The sequence below is a fragment of the Chrysemys picta genome, chromosome 2 (assembly GCF_011386835.1).
Source record: "Chrysemys picta bellii isolate R12L10 chromosome 2, ASM1138683v2, whole genome shotgun sequence".
NCBI classification, from domain to species: Eukaryota; Metazoa; Chordata; order Testudines; family Emydidae; genus Chrysemys; species Chrysemys picta.
This window is the reverse complement of record NC_088792.1, coordinates 64,924,033-64,944,414: the sequence shown is the minus strand read 5'-3', so window position 1 is coordinate 64,944,414 and position 20,382 is coordinate 64,924,033. Positions and strand designations below refer to the sequence as shown.

At 43.0% G+C, this 20,382-nt stretch overlaps 1 protein-coding gene across 5 annotated transcripts in view; it reads left to right on the top strand.

Annotated features, from left to right (window-relative positions):
- The window catches only part of SPMIP4 (sperm microtubule inner protein 4), a 47,957-nt gene that overhangs the window by 13,631 nt on the left and 13,944 nt on the right, over positions 1–20,382 (top strand). For all 5 annotated transcript variants that reach the window (XM_008170145.4, XM_065583388.1, XM_065583389.1 and 2 more), the window contains 3 exons: positions 4,039–4,215; positions 8,632–8,703; positions 18,360–18,389. In XM_008170145.4, the coding sequence (XP_008168367.2) occupies positions 4,039–4,215; positions 8,632–8,703; positions 18,360–18,389 (279 nt within the window). The remainder of the gene's footprint in view (positions 1–4,038; positions 4,216–8,631; positions 8,704–18,359; positions 18,390–20,382) is intronic.

Sequence of the window (20,382 nt, the reverse complement as noted above, 5' to 3'; positions counted from 1 at the left end):
TATTCATACACTGTTGGCATGAGCGCCACAAAACAAGAAAAATTTGCAGGCAAAAATACAGTTTAAATAAAGGATGCACTAGTAAACTGATGGCTGACTTGGCAACTTCATTTGATCAAACGCAAGGAACGTCGTTTTTAGTTCTAAGTGTTACTCTTCCAGAACTTGACAATCAGAATTTAATATAATTCTAGAATCATTGAAGTTAAGGAGGGAAAATCCCTGTTAAGCCATCTAGTTCATTTCTGTGCTGGTGCAGGATTGTTTCCTACTCTACATCTTTTTAACAGTTTGTCCAGTATAGTTTTAGTATGATATTCTCTTGCAGAGACACAGTTTTGTTTGTGTCCTTGAAAACCGTAATCCAATTGGATTGATATTGACTATAACTGTTCCTTTGTGTGAAAGACTGTAAACAGAAGCTTAACAAAGCCCTGTTTGGTTTCGGTGGGCAATCAGATTTATATACCTTTGTAAGCAATGGTTTCAGAGTAGCAGCCGTGTTAGTCTGTATCCACAAAAAGAACAGGAGTACTTGTGGCACCTTAGAGACTAATAAATTTGTTAGTCTCTAAGGTGCCACAAGTACTCCTGTTCTTTTTGTAAGCAATGTTTGTCTTTTCTGTCTCGGGTTAAGTGGTTGTTCTGCATCTTAGTAACAGGTAGATAGAAGTCAGCATGAATGATTCATTAATGTTTCCTTTAGGTTCAGTTTACCACCTACTGACATGGCCAGCATACACAATGATTTGATATCTGGCTTCTAACCTTCAGGGAGATCTCCACCCTGACGGGATCTATATAGATGCCTAGGAATCTTCCAGGGTTACAGTCAGCACCCTGTGGCCTTTCCTAATTGGATGATTTGAGGGAATTTCTGCAAGAGAATCCTTGCAGAGATTTTTCTCCCTCAAAGCCTCCTCCTAGTTTAAATGTGCAAGAGGGCAATTTGGCCCTTATATTACAAGGTACCGCATGCCCTACTGAACTTTCTGTGGTTTCACTGTGATCCTGTGTACTTTGGGAACAATATCAGTTCTCCTTGGAAAGCACTTACAATTTATTTATTTGGGAGTGCTGAGCTGTTTAAAAACTCTTTGCATGTATTTTCCACTTCGGTGAAGCACTGATTGCTTTTTACTCACCCCGTGTTTGTGTATTTTATTCCATCAACAAATAAGAATACTGTGTTCTTACTACTTCTGTGGTGCTCTTCATCAGAAGATTGCAACATAATTTATAAACATTAGTTACTTAAGCCTTATAAATAAGCTCTGAGTTAAATCAGGATTATTATTACCTGTTTTACAGGTGGACAAACCAAGGCACATCAAGATTAAGTGCGATACTCAAAGTTACATAATAATTGGCCCGTTTCTCCTGTCATTCTCACTGGTGTAACTCCAGTGATTTTAGTGAAGTTATTTCTGAATCATACCAGTTTATGACCAGGTCCACACTAGGAGCGTTTTCTGGTATACTGCTTCAGTATACTATACCAGCAAAGAGCTGCTAGTGTGAACAAAGCTTATACCAGCAAAATTCTGCTTTTGCCAGCATAGTTTATTCCAGCTTCCCTTCCCCAACACCTCCCCAAATGAAATAAGATATACTGGCAAAAGGGCATCTTTGCCAGTATAACTACATCTACGCTAGGGGCTTTTGCCAGCGTTGCCCGTCACAATCCGGGTGGATAAAAATCAATTATTTTTCTTGAAAAAATGTAAAAAATCAGATTTCTTACGTTTAAATTGTTTTTTCTTATTTTGTTATTTAAATTATAAGAAGTTTTTCTTTTGAAAAAATAAACCTGCTTAAAATGGCATTAAATTTAACACAAAATAGGTTAGGCCTAAACTTATTCTAATCTCTTAAATCATTTAAATAAAAATAAATATGCTGAATCTATGAGCCTCTGTTCACAACTTTGATTTAAAGGCTGCCTTTCTACGAAAAGAAAGAATCAGGGGAAAAATCCAACTTTTGAGACCAAGTTTTATAAATATGGCACAGTAGGACAGCCTAAGTAACTTACGAGATTGTCTCATGGTCCAGAGACTTAGGATACATCTACACTGCAATAACAGGCATGGCTGCAACTGGCCTGGGTCAGCTGACTCGGGCTCATGGTGCTTGGGCTGCACAGCTGAAAATTGTAGTGTAGACGTTCAGGCTCTGGCTGGAGCCCACGCTCTGAAACCCTGTGCGCGGGGTAGGTCTCTCAGGGCCTGGGCTCCAGCCCGAGCCTGAACATCTACACTGCAATGTCTAGCCCCACAGCCCAAGCACCATATGTTCAAGTCAGTTGGCTGGGCTCTGACACTTGGTGCTGCGGGATTTTTATTGCAGTGGACATTCCCTCAGACAAGTACGAACTTAAGCTCCAGTCCCTTTCCCTTAGGCATATTTGAAAATTTCCCAAGCTGACACAAAATAATCAGTTTTATTCACTGACTACAGTTAATCCCTCTGTTTAATAAAACAATTACTCATTAAAGTGAAACATGTTTTGATAAGAGAAGTTCATGTATCCAAAATAGTTCAGGTTGTTTAATAAAAATAAGTTTTCTGTGCTGTTGTTTGTGTTTAATTAAATTCCAGTTACCACCCTAATGCAGCTTGACACAAATCCTGAGCAAAAAGTTAATTATCTAGTAAATAAGCAATATATCATTCACCATTTTCTAACATACTAAAATGTACAGTTAAGAATCTGAACATATTAAGTTATATAATTGCTTAAATAAATGTATATTGTTATCGTGTATCCTCCTAGGCAGCAAAAACATGTACAAAATCTAGTGTAAAGCTTATATTTAGTTGTAAATCAACATGTTTTAATGGTTATATCAGCCAGTGAGAGTGCAGCAGTCTTTAGAAAATAGCTGAAGTACAAATGGAAAAGTTGATTTAAATCCAGGTTTTCCATTTGGTGATGTAATCATGATTTAAATTGCTTTGATTTGAATCAATCCACCCTGGTCACAGTTACACCCCTGACTGACATAGCTATGCCGGCAGAAGTCTGTAGTGTAGACACAGCCTTCGTGAGAGAAGAATCATGTCCACCTCGTTAGCAACAGGGCGGTAAATAGGACCCCGGAGACCTGGTTCCGAGTCCTTTGCCCTGCCAACTGGACATAACATAAACTCAAAAGATGAAGATGGCTGGTCCTTAGCACAGCAGTACAGCCAATCGTTTTTGAGTTTGGGAGGGATCTCCGGACTCCTACTCGCAGGGCCAGTACACACATTTGTTTATTGCTGCAATTTTAGAAGTATTTTTATGGGTCTGTTCAATGGAGAGGTTTTGGAGGAAACCACCATACCTGAGGGAAACTGAGTCTACGTTTTTTCAGCCTCTCTCCCCATCAGTAAGAATGATAGGATAGGCTTTATGCCTGCATTATTACCTGGGAAATTCCTGCCAGATGAAAAAAAACAAGAGGAAAAGGAAGTGTGTAAAATGTTCACTCCGCTTGGTGCTCATCTTCATGAAACAAGTGGAGTAAACAACACACATAGTACTCCAGAACTGTTGGTGATATAGACACACTGAATTGTGCTGGAACTGTTCAACTGTTCGCAGAAACTTGTAACATATCTGATAGAGCTTGTATGCCCTGGTGGGCTGCAGGTACTAAAGAGTGGCATCTCTCACGCACTCTCGAGAGATGTCAGGGAAGATTTTCAAAAGCACAATTGTACTTAGGCACCTAATTTGTACAGTCAATGAGAATTAGATGCCTTGCTACCATTTGGTTCTTTGAAAATCCATCAGCATATGAGTTTGTGTAGTGGCATTTAGCACCTAGAGGACAAGGCAGGTGATCCATGTTTCAGCAGCTCATACACTCAATGTATATTGCAGGAGGTCAGACATTCATGCAGCATATTGGCATATACATTCACCTATCTTCTTCCTCCAGCCAATCAAAATATACTGGACTTGCTTCTTCTCCCAACTGGAGCAGGCTCATTATGACAGCTTTGGTCAAAAAGCTGCTGCTGTTTAAGAATATTATTTTTTTGTTTCAGATATGAGGAGTTAAGAAATTCACTTCAGTGGTGCAGGCTTCCGTGGGGAACCGAAAGAGAATATGGAGGAATTGCACCGGTTTCATTGCCAGAAGATCATAGACCAAAGAATGAGCCTCCTTGTTTGTTTGCTAAAGGACATCAACATTATGGTTATGGTGGAGATTCCTGGCCCAGGTAGATTAGTTGAATGCTTCATACATTCCGATTTGTTAAAGTGTTGTAACCTAGAAACAGCTAATGGAATGCAATATATTTGGACAGTCTGGACAGCAATGCAGATTGAACTGTGTAGACAATTTGCATTCTGGAGATAGACTTTAAGTTACCCCCACTTTGGACAATGCTCTAACCTGTAGTGTGCCTGAGCTGTACTGCCCATTATCATTTACTGAAACTCTTGGCGCTTTGGATCTCTTCATTTAGTTTATTTTTTCCTATCGTTCGGTAATGGTGTAGTATTTATTAGCTATTGTCCTAAACTTCCTCTGTGACATTAGATAAGTCTCACTCATGGCCTGATTTTTCAGAAGCGTTCAGCATCCACAAATCCCGCTGAAGTTAATGGGAACTGTAGGCTCTTGGCATTTTTCTGAAGGCTGCTCCGACTTACACCCAGCTTCTCCCAACCCCAGGAGCCATTTTGGGATCAAGGATAGACAGGGCATGCCTTCCGCACCCAGGGCTGAGAGGGGAGAGAATTCTACACTGCTCTTCACCATACAGGAATTCCCCTTTATGCAAAATGAGTGCCCAGGTAGCTGGAGAAGCTGGCTTTCTGGCTGCTTTGCACTGCCAGAATGTGGCCCATTAGCTTTATCTGAAAACTGCCATTCAGCCCTGCCTAGTCAAATTGAACAAGGCTCAGAATATTTAGTGGTGCATTCCCTTGGCTCTCCCAGACTATCCTTCCTATTATTCTAAAAGGTAATTTCCTACAGGTATATGTGGTGTGCAATGCAAAAGAGATAGAGAGATCACAGGTGTCTCCAAAGATTGCATAACCTCCAAGAAGTGTGTGGTGAAGTTCATTGAGCTTAGTGCCTCCACCACAAGTAGCACCAGGTTCATCCTACTCCAAAACAGAGGAAAAAGAAAAATCTCTGAAAATCCTACTAAACCCAAGATAAGTAAACTGCATTATCCACGCTGAATATCTCACTGACTTCTGGGTCTGCAGCACCAGCTGAGGAGCCTAGGCAAACAGATATGACTTCAGAGATCTCAACCCTTTTGTAAAGGAATTATGAAGTAATGTTCAGTGGTGCTACTCTCTGCTAAATGAGGTGGGGAGGAAAAAGAGGAGACAAGGCCATTGTCCTGTCCCCCCATCATGGAATCAGTTTTCCTTATAGAAATTGACTTTATGGTGACAGGACCTTGGAATGACTTGGGACAAGAATTTTTATTGCTCTTGGATTTTTTTTTTTAAATATATAAATCCTAGACTTATTCAGTGTATAGACTCGCTGGGCTAGATCCTGGCCTGTGCTTCATCCCATTCTGTTCCACTCTGGTGGTGGAAGGGGGACAGAAGACTAGCTTTAACAGTAAACTGGTCAGCATAGCCACCTGCTCTTAGCCTCCAGCATAAGAGGTGTTTCAGGAACGTACCAAGGTGGAAGGAGATCTGGTGCTTGTAGGCCAGTTCAGTGGCCCCTTGGGGGCCATAACTGCAGGTGCTATTAGAGCAGCCCCGAGGTTGCTCTGAATTACAGGAGGAGCCCAAGTAGCCCCCAGATGCCCAGCAGAGCTACAATATATCTGAGGATTGGCCCTCAGATTGAAAAATTCTCCCTAAATATTCATATCACTACCCAAACAGAGAAGCAATGAAACCTAAAGGTTAATTCTACATTGCCTGGAAAGTTTTATTTATGTCCTTTTATATATATCCTTCTCCACATTGTAGGGGCCAAGAGTATTAGTTTCTGGCTGTTGAAGCAGCATCCCTTTGCAGCTACCTTAGCAGGTTGATTCCAATTAAATTTACCAGGAGGGCAGATTAGAAGTGTATTAAGTACTTATTACAGTACAATTTAGTCTGGATCAGAAAGCGGAAAGTAGTAAAGATGCAAGGGAAGTACTTTAGAAATCTGTGACTGTGCCCATGGTGGGGGAACACACACACACACACACACCCTCTCTTGTATTTAAAATACCAAGCGAAATTATAACTACTGAGGTAGCTGAGTTTGCTACTGGAGCTGTTGTCTGTTCGTGAGCCCTATATAAAAGTACTTGATTTTTTTTTTTAATCCTACATTTAGGGGTTGGTTTACTTGTTTGTTTTTGTAAACAAGTATACTGCTACTTTGGTATCTCCTATACATTTGTTTGGTCTACTGATGGGGAAGTACATTTTCCCAACCCAATTTATAAAATTTCAATAGAAAGTTTATGAAGTATAAAAAATGGAAAAAGTATTTTTACAGCACACTCCTGTCTAGCAGATCTCTGGCTTTTAAATATTCTGGGTGGTTCCTTATAATGAAGTTGATGTGTGAAATGGAGTATACATTTTTAAGGAAGATTTAAGTTTCTGAGAAACTGTGTATTGGCAGAGCTGGTTTTATGTGGAAAAAGAACTGAGGTAATGTGCAGTTTTCACCAGCAGATGTCAGTGTGCATTAATAATATAGGGAAGACCATATTTCAGAAGCATTGCATTATTTACAATTATTCATCCTCTTAGTGCTGGGGGATGCAGTTTCCAATACAAAATGTTCAGTTGTCAACTGACACAAAATGCATAGGAAGCCAAGATGTCTCCCTCTACAGACAAAACTAATGACTCCCTGCAGATGCATTGAACCAAAGGTTATTCTGATCCCTAACACCATATCTCATTTACTGACTTATTCCACTCGGCTGGAATAGTTACAAAGGCTATGTGTATCTAAAGATGCATCTTTGCAACATAATACTTTTGAAGTGTAAGTAAGACACAAAATACAAATTCCAGGTCATCATAACATTTTTATTGTAAAGTTGAAAACAGAATTCACATCATGGAGATAGTTTATGTGTGGTGTTCTCATTGAGATCTGTGTTCAAGTCTAACATATCCCAGGACACTGAGTGCAACTTGGCCAATTATCAGAAAAGACTTGTAGGTAGGTGGCCGGGTGGGACGGCTAATGCAAGCATCACTACTCTGTAAGACTAGTCCCCTGCATGTGAGGTAGTCCACTGAATAGTTTGAAAGCATTGCCTGACAGGAATATCATCCTGGCCTCTGAGACAGAAGTCAGGTGTCAGCAGTGGCTGCTAAATGGAAAGAAGGAAGGCAGTGACCCAATCCAAATTGGCTTTGGCAAAAAAAGAGAGAGTGCAGAGCACTCTGAATGTCATGGAGAGATTACTAGCAAGACAAGGTGAGTGAGGTAATAGCTTTTATAGGACAAACTTCTAATAAGAGATATTACCTCACCCACCTTGTCCCTCTAATATCCTGAGATCAACATGGCTACAACAACACTGCATGAAGAGATGATTGTCTACTTTCCAACAACCCCAAACACCATATTAAGCCAAGCAGAACACACCAACACATGCCCTGCTTTCTGAACCAACATTTTCCTCTCTCTCCTTCCAGGCCATGTCTCCTCTTCTTCTATGCAAGCTTAGCCTATGCAGGTGGAGGTCAGAAGCCCCAAGGCTGTTCTAACTCCAGGGGTAACATTACCAGTTAAAATTGGTTACTCTGACTGTATGTTCTTCAGTTTGGCTGTCCCTCTTGCTCTACTTTTCTCTGTCCTGCCCCATGCTAGCTGCTCATAACCAACATCTGTTCCATCAGAGGCAGCTAAGATGCTGTCATCTCACTCAGAGGTCATGTGTCTTTTCAGCAGCAACAAAGACCACTGAGAAAGGTCCCATTTTTCTGCACACTAAGAGTCTGATCAGAGCCGTAACTAGGGATTTTTGCGCCCGAGGCAAGGGACAGGGGCGGCACGTCCAGCCCTTCGGTGGCAATTCGGTGGCAGGTTCTTCCCTCCGAGAGGGACTGAGGGACCCACCGCCGAATTGCCGCCGAAGAGCCGGACATGCCGCCCCTCTCCCTTGCCGACAACCGGCGGCAATTTGGCGGCGGGTCCTTCAGTCCCTCTCGGAGGGAAGAACCTGCTGAAGGAGAGACTTTCTGCGCCCCTCACCTTCCGTGCCCGAGGCAAGTGCCTCACTCACCTCGCCCTCGTTACGGCACTGCGTCTGACTCTGCCAGCCCATTGACTTCAATGGGAGTAGAGGATGCTTGGCATCTTCTATGAAACACTCAACCCCTCATAGGATCAGGCTCTAAGGGCTTGATCCTATGCCCATTACAATCATTGGCAAAAGTACTTGACGCTTCTGAAAATCAGGCCCTGTGTAACTTAAATGTTAAGGTCTGAGTGATAGTAAATATCTACATTTCAGTATCTCTGAATTTGGTGGTAAGGGCAGTCTGTGGACTGCAGGCAAAAATTACATACCATGTCTACATTTCTTACAAGAAAAAAAAATCAGTATGTGTTTCCTGGGATTTTTATAACCAATAAGTAAAATGTTGTTTTGTGTTTTTTTTTTTTGTCTTTCTCTCTCTTTATGCAGAGGTCTTCCCATTGAACAGTATTATGATGTAACACAAATGAAAAAAAGTGATGTCCGTATGAATGATGAGCTGTAAGTTTAATTACAGCATAGACCAGATAATTTATTTAGTGTGGCAAATGTAATGACAAGCTAAATATTCATTCCTCCTTAATGACCTTGTGGATTAATGTTTATAATGAAATATGACCTTTGTATAAAATGTGGTTGGTCAGTGACTACAGAAAACACACACAGTTTGGAAGGAAGTTCAGAATGAAGTATCGGTGCCCCACTCAGTTTAGTATCTCTTAAGCAATGAGATTTGAATTGGTTTTATTGATTTGTCAACCGGTGTCACTCAGAAATATTCTCTCCTACTAGGCGGAGTCCCGATTAGCAGAGAATAGCACTGAGCTAAACATGACATCGTGGGTGCATCATATTAAAGTTTTCTCTGGTATCTTTAGGTGTATTTTAAGAGGAGGTTTGACTAAGATATTATTTCCTTTTTTTCACTGCTATGATTTAAAAGAGTAGCTGGTTTCCTTGAGATTGAATGCTGCCGGTTAAATCTGCAATACACCAGTTTGCCACGTGATGGCACCATCAAAACACCGAAACTTGCAGCTCAAAACCCAAAATGTTTAGGTTAATGTAACAGTAGTTATGAGTTTAAACACTCAAAAGTCAGGAAATGAACAAGTTAAGGTCCTCACAACAACATTAACTTAGCAGTGTTGCATATCCTATATGCTTAGTTATGTAGTTAGGGCTAAGGCTGTATTAACTTCCCCCCCACAGGCCAGATAACCAGGGGAACAGTGTGTGATTCACCCTCACCCCTTCCTCAGCAGGGTTGCCATCTCCGAGATTCAGAAAAACTGGCCATGCCACCACCAACAACAAAAAGGGTCCTAGTGCCAACAGTAGCTAATTATTACCCCACACCTATGGTCACAGCCCTCTCTTTGGTCACCTAGACACACGGGAGCCCGTTCCTCTGCCCGCATGAGCTTCTACACCCGCCCACTCACAGAAGCTTCAGTTCTTGAGGGAGCCCCACTACTGTCCCCTCTCAGGAGCCTCCGTTCCTTATCCCTCCCTGATGATGAGCCTCAGTCCGTCTTGCTTCCTGGTCCCCAATGCCAGGAGGAGCTGCTACGGCTCAGCAGGTTGAGGGGCCAGCACATAGAGGCAGGTGCCAGCTGTGCTCCCAGCCAAGTGATGTGCAGTAGTTGCAAAGCCACTGCACGGCCACATGTGCCTATAGCGAACAGGGAATGCTGGTCCCAAGGGGTGGGGGGGAGCACACTAAATCTTTTCACTGGCAATGCAGTACAAAAACCAGCTAGGCTGATTAAAAGCCAGCCAGGTGGCAAGCAACCCTCCCTTCCCATCTATAATGCCTGCCAAATTCCAAAGTATGCTACCCCCTTGGGCATTTTGTGTGAGCCCACGAGGGCTGGAAAGGCAGCAGAACTACCCCAGCTCTGCTGTGTGAGGGTGAAGACAGGCCACAAAGAAGTCACAAGTCACAAAAGGTGAATCTGCAGCCCTATGCCTCAGGGTGTAGCACTGTGTGCTGGCTGCCTCCATAGCACCACGCAACAGGGACTTGAAAGTAGGCCAAGGGAGGGTGGGTTTGGTAAACTGAAAGTGTGTGTTGGCCAAAGCCCACCTTTACTGGGCCTTGACCGATAATGCAGCCTAGAGGCATTGGCTGTGCAGCTCTTGTGAACTGTGACTGCAGGTCGTGAGGAGAAATCTTACCTTACAAGTTCTGCGTATTAAACCCCCCCCCACACACACACACACACACAGCATGTTTGCTTGAGCTTTGCACAAGTGACAAGGATTTGTCCTTAGTGTGGGGTTTTGTAATTGCTGGTGCATTTGGATACTGGTGTAATACAAGTATCTGTGCACACTGAGCTCAGCCCTGCCAACCTTTGCACTATACCCAGCAGGTATGCAAGAAATGAAGGATCAGGCCTAGTGGATTAAAGATAAATAAGAGCTTCATCTTTAACTCAGTCTTTTTCTTTGGGTGGGTTTCAGATCGCCTCTCATTCACCTGGAATGTTCAGCCAGCTGACTTGGTTTTATTTTACACTTCGTGGGCCTAATCCATTTCTGATGTAACTTCATTGATTTCACGAGAATGACACCAGGCAAGGATTTGGCCCCTTATATTTTGATGGCCAGATGAATGCCTTGTAAATTGTAATTCTTATTGGAGAGAATTCACTCTACCTGCATACAGGCTGGGACAACAGGTGAAGTATGGGAGGGTTGTGGAGTGAAATCCATCCCCAACCCAAGGCACAGAACAGCTACTCAGGCAACAGCTTCTTCCACCTCTTCCACTGTATCCTCATAATCCCAAATTCAGTCGTTCCTATTCTGGCCCACCCCAAGTGCAGGCAGTGAGGTTGCTCCCCTTAGTGTACTAGCCCCACTCTGCATGCTTGTTGGCCCATGACCCCTTTCCAGGGACTGCTTTGGGCAGGCTACGTGAGGGGAGGAGGCATGTTGCCACAGGGACAGATCGCTATCTGGCCCAGTGCATACTGAATAGAACGCTGCCGTGGCCCAGGGATGTTTTAGTTGAGAGTGCATTGATAAATTTTCTTAATTATTTTTAAAATTAAAATGTAACCTGAAAGAGAAGGCTTCCGATGTTTCTATGCTCTTTTTAATATTTCAGTCTCTGTTCATCGTTTCCATAAGACCATATTTACTCATATTTCATCCTTGAAAGAATTTTTTTTTATGTTGTAAAGAAAGAGCGGATCTTTTTTAAAATGCCTAGGAAATTTGTCACATTCATACACGCAGGTCTTTCAGAGCAAAGCCATTTATGTAACTTTCAGTACTCTCCCTGCGGTATCAAACTGTGAGATGGTGATAGCCTTGCGAAATCTGTGTTGAAAACCACTGGCTGAGTGCTGCTCTGGAGACTTACTAGGGAGCTCTTAATACTCGGTGTATTGACATTCTAGCTTGTGATGGCTCTTTTGAGCCATTACAGTCTCTCATGGAAAATGAGTCACTGTGCATTTGCAGTAACTAGATGTCATATACCATAATGGGATTACTGTGCATTTGTCATAACCACAAATCCTTATGTAGTTTTGCATGACAATGAATGGCTTTGCATATACAGGAACTGCCTTTCAAAATGAATGAACACTGGGCCATATCTTCCCTCCCAGTTAAAAACATACAGAGGAGAACAAGGTAATCAGCCCCTCGCGGGAGCTTTGATGTGCCACCAGAGACCCACATTTACCCTCCCAATCCAAGGGATTCTGTGCAAGGGGTGGGGCCACAAAAATCCATCTAGGCCTTGTAGAAAATCCTTCTCCTCATGCCAGTGATCCGGGACTCACTAGATAATGGTATGTCCAACCACACTCCTCTGTGGTCCTGCCCCCACACCAGTGTCAGCCTCACAAGCTTGCAATTGTCGCACCATTGGCTGCCAGTTATTACCTGTGATCCATCCCAAAGGGTCACTGAGTGCGTAGGATGAGTAAATGCCATTTCTAATCTATTTAGATTTTTCACACAGACTTAGTATGCAAGAGTGGTGGAATGTACCACTTAGAGCAGCCATTCCTCAGGTCCATCCCCCACCACCACAACCTGACCCTTTCCTACCATACTCAGCTGACTGCCTCCAGGCAGCCCATTTTCTACAGAGGTGCTCAAAGTGCATGGGAGGGTTTGGGGGGAGACATCCCAAGAAACTGCCTTCGAGCTGTGTCCCCCAGTAGTATTTCTGAACTGTTAAGCCACCACCCCACTGTGCACCATACAGTGAAGGGAGCTGAAGGAATTATTGTTTCCAAAAAGTACAAAAGTACGCAAAGCCAATACTTTGAATAGACTAACTGTCTCTGAAAAGAAACCATGTCTGTGCCCTGATGTACAAAAATTGGTGTGGCTACTACTAGCTCATTGACCCCCGTATGCTCGTTGCTGTACACACATGACAGCATCCATCTTGACCAACCAGGGATTGAATTGAGGACTTCTAGAGCTAAAAAGCGGAGTCTTTACAGCTTGAGCCAGGCCCAGTAGCTGGGGGCTGTAACAGACCCATAGCTGTTGTGGCCTGCTCATAGAGGGAGGGGAACCTATAACTGACCAGTGGATTACACAAACATATGGTATCCCAAGACATATACAATCTAATACGATCTGAAAGCAAAACTTCTGTTCTGCACTTTTATAACATAAAAAAGGAGAAATAATTTAAACAAAAATTTCAGATCAGAGTAAATTTTAGGCTGACTATAAACTCCATGAACACACAAATATAAGTAAAATTCGACAGTCCCATAACTATCATTCCTCTGTTGTAAGTGTGAGTAAATAGGCACACTGTACTTTTCTTTACAGATTGCTTTTAATATTCTGATAGAGCTGGTTAGTTTGAAGGACTATAACGTGTGACATACATATAAGGCCAAATTCGGTTCCTGGTTGCACCTGTGTAAATCTGTTACAGTGCTTGTGAACTCTAGCATAAACCCAAAGCAACTCCAGTGAAGATACTGATGTAACTGGGACAGCCAAATTTGGCCCAATTACTATCCCCCTCCTGTCTCTTTTAATGGCATATGCCCACATTTTCAAAAATATCCACTAATTTTGAGTGCCTTCAGTGTTTGGTTCCCGAATTTGAGATTTGCATCTGAAGAAGTGAGGTTTTTTTACCCACAAAAGCTTATGCCCAAATAAATCTGTTAGACTTTAACCGGACTCCTTGTTGTTTTTGAAAAATGAAGGCACCCCAAATTAGTGGACACTTCTGAAAATGTGAGGTTCAGGCTTTTTTGGCTGTTTATGTACTCAGGCCCTAAAAGCTTCTATAAAGTACGTTCTGCTATTGAAAGTGCAAGTTTACTGCTACTTTCTTACTACCTATAGTTTAGATATTCCAATGTTGAGTGCTATAGAAACATCTACAAATAAATAATCCTCCCTCCCCAAAGCACATATGGGACTGAATCTCCTCTTGCTTACATGGGAGTAAATCAGAAATAGCTCCATTGAAGTCAGTGGAGTTACACTCATGTAAAACCAGTGCACCTGAAAGGAGAATCAAGCCCTATGCTGGTATTTACACAATTCTATCTGCCTGTGGCCAGAAAATTAATTTATCTAACTGAAGAGGTGAAAAACTAAATATAAGTATTAGTAGGATGAATAAACTTTTAAAAATTGCATTTGTGTAAATGCAGTTATTTCTATAACTGGTTAGATTCCAACGCAGGCACAGTGTCAGGCTCTGAGCTGTAACTACCAAGCATGTTCTGAAAATCCGAGTGATTACAAAAATAACAGTATGTAAATGATTGTCAGAATTTGACATTTGTTGAAGTCCTATGATCTCTGTAACTATCGCACATAAAAAGAAAAGCAATTATCTTTGTTCATTTTAGTGGAGGCATGAGTTAGCTTGTGATGAAATTTTGTGAGATATCACATCACACAGTGATTATACTGAGTGTTACTGTGTGACACAACCCTCTCCCCACATTTTCTGTTTAGTGATCAAAAGTGAAATGGCCTTAAAAACAGATCCATAACTGACCATGCTTTGCATTTAAGATATGAAACAGAACTAACAAGGAGATGAATTGTACAGGCTTCTCCAATTCATAGGTTTAACAGGAATCAGAGATTATCTCAAAAGGGAAAATAAGGGTTTTAATGATTGGCTGTCCTTCTGGGGCAGGGAAAAAACCCTGAAAAGGAACAGAGGGTCCTGTGGCACCTTTGAGACTAACAGAAGTATTGGGAGCATAAGCTTTCGTGGGTAAGAACCTCACTTCTTCAGATGCATCTGAAGAAGTGAGGTTCTTACCCACGAAAGCTTATGCTCCCAATACTTCTGTTAGTCTCAAAGGTGCCACAGGACCCTCTGTTCCTTTTTACAGATTCAGACTAACACGGCTACCCCTCTGATACTTAACCCTAAAAAGGGTTTCATTTGCCCAGAGAGCAGGAATCCCTCCAGAAACCCCTCTAGATACACATGCCCATAATAGTCCAGTGTTCTCACTCTGTCTTTTCCTCTTCAGAGATCAGCAGCCCTGTGCAAAAGTCAAATGCATATACTTTAGATCCTATACTGCCTGACAGACAGCTCTTCATTTAAATAAACAATAATTCATGCTAATACCGTATATAGTGCTCTTATACAGTGCTTTTTTATCAATAGATCTGAAAGCACTCCACAAAGGTCAGTATCTTATCCCTATTTTAATGGGGAAACTGAGGCAGGGAGCAGTGACGTGACTTGCCCAAGGTCACCCAGCAGGCCAGAGGCAGAGCCAGGAGTGGAACCTGGCTATGGGTACCCCCCGGAGTGACTGATGTGAAGTAATGACATAGCTCTGGGACAGCAGGCATGCTGTCTAATTACAAGAGCCAGTGTTAGTAGTACTTCTAAGAGCATGTCTACACTACAATCTTAAGTCCACCTATGTTAGGTAGACTTACAGCCACCACAGTAATTACTGTGGTCGGTGAGGTCCACACTGATGTCCACACCTGGGGCTTCTCACCTCCAGTGGGGAGATCCGCACCCGGAGTCCGGTCAGCTGCTGTGCTCCTGGGGGGGAGTGGAGAGCCAGGACCCCGGAGGGCAGCAGGGCTGACATTGGGGAGCCTGGGTGGCCGTTCAAGCTGGGAGCCTGGATAGCAGCCCAGCTTGGAGGGAGACCCCGCAGCAGCTGGGCTGGGGAGCTGGGAGCCAGCTTTCTTGTCAATTTTATGGAGCTCTATAGAGACACTGCATTGCCCTAATTACACGGAAATGAGCCCTATCTCTCTCTTGAAGGTGGAGTTATTATGTCGGTGTAGTATGGCACTTACATCGGCGGAAGCAAGACAGTAGTGTAGACACTGACATAGGTCGACATAAGCTGCCTTATGTCAACCTAACTGTAGTGTAGACCAAGCCTAAATATCAGTAGCATTGCAATCACATGAGCATAGGGCCTGATCTCCTTAGCGACTCTTTCTCCTGACATCAATGGGCTTGAGATCATGTCCTTAAAGCAGAAGATAAGCAAGGGGAGAAGGAGATGCAAGAGAGGAGATGATACGGTCAGAGAGAGTAATGGAGATCATAGGGGTCAGAAAAGACAAAGAAAAGATAAAAGTAAGGGGGAGAAAAGGGAAAAATCCATTCTGCCTACCTTTGAAAAAGTCAGTGCAGGAGTTGGGATGTGAAATCTCAATATACTGCATCCACTATACAAATTGTTCCAGCACCACTGTGTGGACAATTTCTGAAACGTGCTTTAATCACAAGCCCCTGTTGTGCATAGCTGCTTGAAAAAGAGGCTGACATGACAAAATCTCCTTGGTATTATGAATTTAGGATAACATTGGGCCACGGAGCGAGCAGCAGGTAGAAACAAGACTTGAACACCTTAATGGGGCTAAGTCGGGAGGACCGGACGATCTTCATCCGAGAATATTGAAGGAATTGGCACGGGAAATAGCAGGCCCATTAGCGATAATATTTAATGAATCTGTAAACTCGGGGGTGGTCCCGTTAGACTGGAGAATAGCTAATGTGGTTCCTATTTTCAAGAAAGGGAAAAAAAGTGATCCGGGTAACTACAGGCCTGTTAGTTTAACATCTGTAGTGTGCAAGGTGTTAGAGAAAATTCTGAAAGAGAAACTAGTTGAGGACCTGGAGGGTAGTGGCAATTGCGATAAATTACAACATGGTTTTACGAAGGGCAGATCGTGCCAAACGAATCTGATCTCCTTCTTTGAGAAAGTAACGGATTTATTAGATAAGGGAAATGCGGTGGACCTAATATACCTGGATTTCAGTAAAGCGTTTGATACTGTACCCCATGAGGAATTATTAGTTAAACTGAAAAACATGGGGATCGATATGAAAATCCAGAGGTGGATAAGGAATTGGTTAATGGGGAGAATGCAGCGGGTTGTATTAAAGGGTGAACTGTCAGGTTGGAGGGAGGTTACTAGTGGAGTGCCTCAAGGTTCGGTTTTGGGACCCATTTTATTTAATCTATTTATAACTGACCTCGGAACCGATTGCAGGAGTCGGCTGATAAAGTTTGCGGGTGATACGAAGGTGGGAGGCGTTGTAAATTCGGAGGAGGATAGGGATATCCTGCAGGGAGACTTGAATGAGCTTGTGAATTGGAGTATCAGAAATAGGATGAAATTTAATAGTGAAAAGTGTAAGGTGATGCATTTGGGGATGACTAATAACAATTTTAGTTACAAGATGGGGACGCATTGGTTAGAAGTAACGGAAGAGGAGAAGGACCTAGGGGTTCTTGTAGACCGCAGGATGACTATGAGTCGACAATGTGACGTGGCGGTGAAAAAAGCGACGGACCTGTCTGGTTTTAAGATTAAGTTAGATAAGTTTATGGAGGGAATGGTTTAATGGTAAAACATAGTAGTCAAGGAAAGCCAAGCAATGGTAGGTAAATAGTATAATGGCTAACAGGGGTTGGGCTGGAGACTCTTGCCTATATGCTCGGGGTCTTACTGATCGCCATATTTGGGGTCGGGAAGGAATTTTCCTCCAGGGCAGATTGGCTGAGCCTCTGGAGGTTTTTCGCCTTCCTCCGCAGCATGGGGCAGGGATCTCTAGCAGGAGGGTCTCTGCCGATTGAAGTCACAAAAAACAGGATTGGGGACTTCAACAGCAGAGTCCAGGGAAGGGGTAGGGACGGTTTTATGGCCTGCAGCATGCAGGGGGTCAGACCAGATGATCATAATGGTCCCTTCTGACCTTAAAGTCTATGAGTCTATGAATCTATGAGCACAACTGCCACTTGTCCTCGGCCCTTCATTCTGAACAATACTCCCTTGAGAGGCATAGAGAACAATCAACTGTACAAATGATGTTTTGTGCATTTATCTATTTCGAGGACCTGGGAACTTAATAAATTGTCCCTTGAAATATCCAAATGGCATATACTTAGACCAGAGGTCCCCAAACTGTGGAGTGCACCCCCTAGGGGGTGCTGAGGAACATTGCGGAGGGGGAAGAGGCACTACTGGGATCCAGGCTAGCCCCCATGGGGGGAAGGAAGGGAGTGCCACCCAGCTAGATTATGTCATATATACAGTATATTTATTGCATTCTCCAGTTTTGAAAGACTTTCTGATTCTTGCAGAATAAGTCTAGGACTCCTTCTGGCTTGATGGTAGAGCCAAGAGACTCAGTGATTAAAGTTTTGCTCTCTAGAATTAGTGTTTTCCTCCACCTTACTGCTTTAAAAAAAATAAGTCTCTACCATGAATAATAAAAAAATTATCATTGAAAAATGAATATATAATTTCTCCACTAATACTGTGAATAAAGTGGATATATTTTCAGATTTTTCTGTTTTGCATTACTGATTAAAAGGGTTCAATTTTTTAAAAGTACTAGCGAGTGATGTTTACTAAGGCAGGGCTCGTTACAAGGAAGTGTCAGAGGTTGATTATTTTTTTCCTGTTTCTTCTGAAATGACACACCCACACCACCCATTGAGCTTTCATATTTTGGCACCTAAACATGTAAAGGACTTTCAGACCCAGTGAGAGTATTATCTGTGTTTATTACATATTAATTTGTCTCTAATGTTTGTTGATTGTACTAATTTAGATAAAAAGGGGAGAGGAAATCACAATGAATATGGATCACTCCAAATTAATCACCTAATATTTTCTTTTCTCTAATACAGGCTTCCCAAACCTCCAGATAATTCAGTCGAGTAAGTTTATATCACTTATATTGTACCTTTTTCTTTGTGCCTTAAAAGAAAGGCCGTTCCTCTATTTTATATCCTCACTGATATAGTTTAAGTACTCTGGCAATAGATAAGGGGAAAGTTAGCACTAGTAAATACAGAGAGATCTCACTACAGAATGAACACATACAATGGTAAATTTATTAGTTCTTGTCCAAAGCACCCCGCCCTCTTAGCAGGTGTTGATCTTGCTGGCTGATGGCTAAGGTCTAAATGTATTTTGCTGATTCACTCTTGCTAGTGCCACATATGATACTTTCTCTGGATTATGAATGACCTTGTTACTCCTCTGTTTTAGCAAAAGAGATTTGTTGGTGTTAAACTGAGTAACAACTCCCTGTCACCCCAGCTTGTTAGCCAGCCAAACAAACTCCCTAGGGCCTTTCCCAGCCCTCTTTGCCTTGCAGCTAATACTTGATACACCCTAGCCCCCGAGCCCCTTGGAAGAGCCTGTCAAGTCTGCTGTCTCCAAAGAGACAAAATACACAGCCTGTTGATTCAGCTGAGCATTCACACCTTACTCTAATACAACAGCATTGAGATGACTTGATAATAAAACAAGAAAAAGTTTATTAATAAAGAACAGAGATTTAAGTGACACTAAGCAAAGATAATAGAAACAGAAATGGTAACAAATAAAACAAAAGTTTAACTCACTTCTAAGAGACTACATGTAACCTTAGCAGGCTCCAACCATTGTGGAAAGCAGTTTTCTCACCTACAGCCATTTCTCAGTGTCACCAACCCATATGGCTGGGATCCATCGTTCATAGATGCAAAGAGCGCTGACCTCTTTATTCCCTCAGGGATGGATCCAAAATGTCTTTTGGCTTCTCTTTAAATTCCTCAAAGTTTATTGTTTTTGTCAGCAAAGTCAGGATGAACCCCTGGGGGTCAGACTACTCCAGTGTCTTCCCATCCTGATTTCACATCCTTGCGTTAATTTGCTCCTCCTGCGTGCCTCCCATGCAAATGAACTCTCCCTTGTCTCTGGCATCACCATGCTCAATTTACATTAGAGACAGAGAGATAACTAGCCTCCCTCTTGTCTGGAAGAAAACCTGTTTCTCCATTTGTTTGGTTACAGATGTTAAAGCATAATATCAGTAAGTATCCATAATGCCTTAGGTAGTGTCAAGGGACACATTTCACAATGATATGAATGACCACTGTGTCACCAGCTTTCATTTAATATCTTACATGACATTCCTTATAGATAAATATCATGACAGCAATGTGTTTGTCAGGGTTGATAGAAGTTGCTGTTACATGACATTGACCCCTTTGCCATTGGGCACGGAAAGGCTTTTATGGTCACACCTCTTTATCCCACTTAGATATATGGGCAGGGAGAAGGGGAAGTTCCTGTTTAGTGAAGAAAGTATCTAGGGTATGGGCATAGCAGACTAGCTAAAGCCAAGATTGGTCAGAAAGTCTAAGCCATCATTTGTCAGATGCAGCCACTGTGGCCACATGCAGCCACCTGAGATCTTTCTTGTGGCCACAGCCTCCTGGGCAGTGATTGGGTGAGGTGTGGGGAGGTAAGCAGCAGCCTCCCCGAGAGTCCCCAGCAGGGGTTGGGCCCAGCCCCCCTCTGGAGACACAAACGAGAGGAGCAGGCAGCCAGTGAGTTCCCCACCTTCCTGGAGGCAATGGGGTCGGACTTCAGCCCTGGGGTAGCGGGCAGTAGGCTCCAGCCACGGGGCTTTGGGCTCCAGCTGCGTGGTGGTGGGCTCCATCCCCCAGCCACAGGGCTTCAGGCTTGGGCCTCGGGCCCCAGACTATGGCCATGGGACTTTGGGTTCCATCCCCCAGGCACCGGGCTCCAGGCTCCGGCCCTGGGCTTACCCCCTCCTGCCATTGCCCTTGGCCTCTGGTGCCTTCCTACCCACTTCCCCATCCAAGGATTAATTTATCCCCAGGCTTGCCGGGGCTGAGTAAATCTGCTATGAAAAGT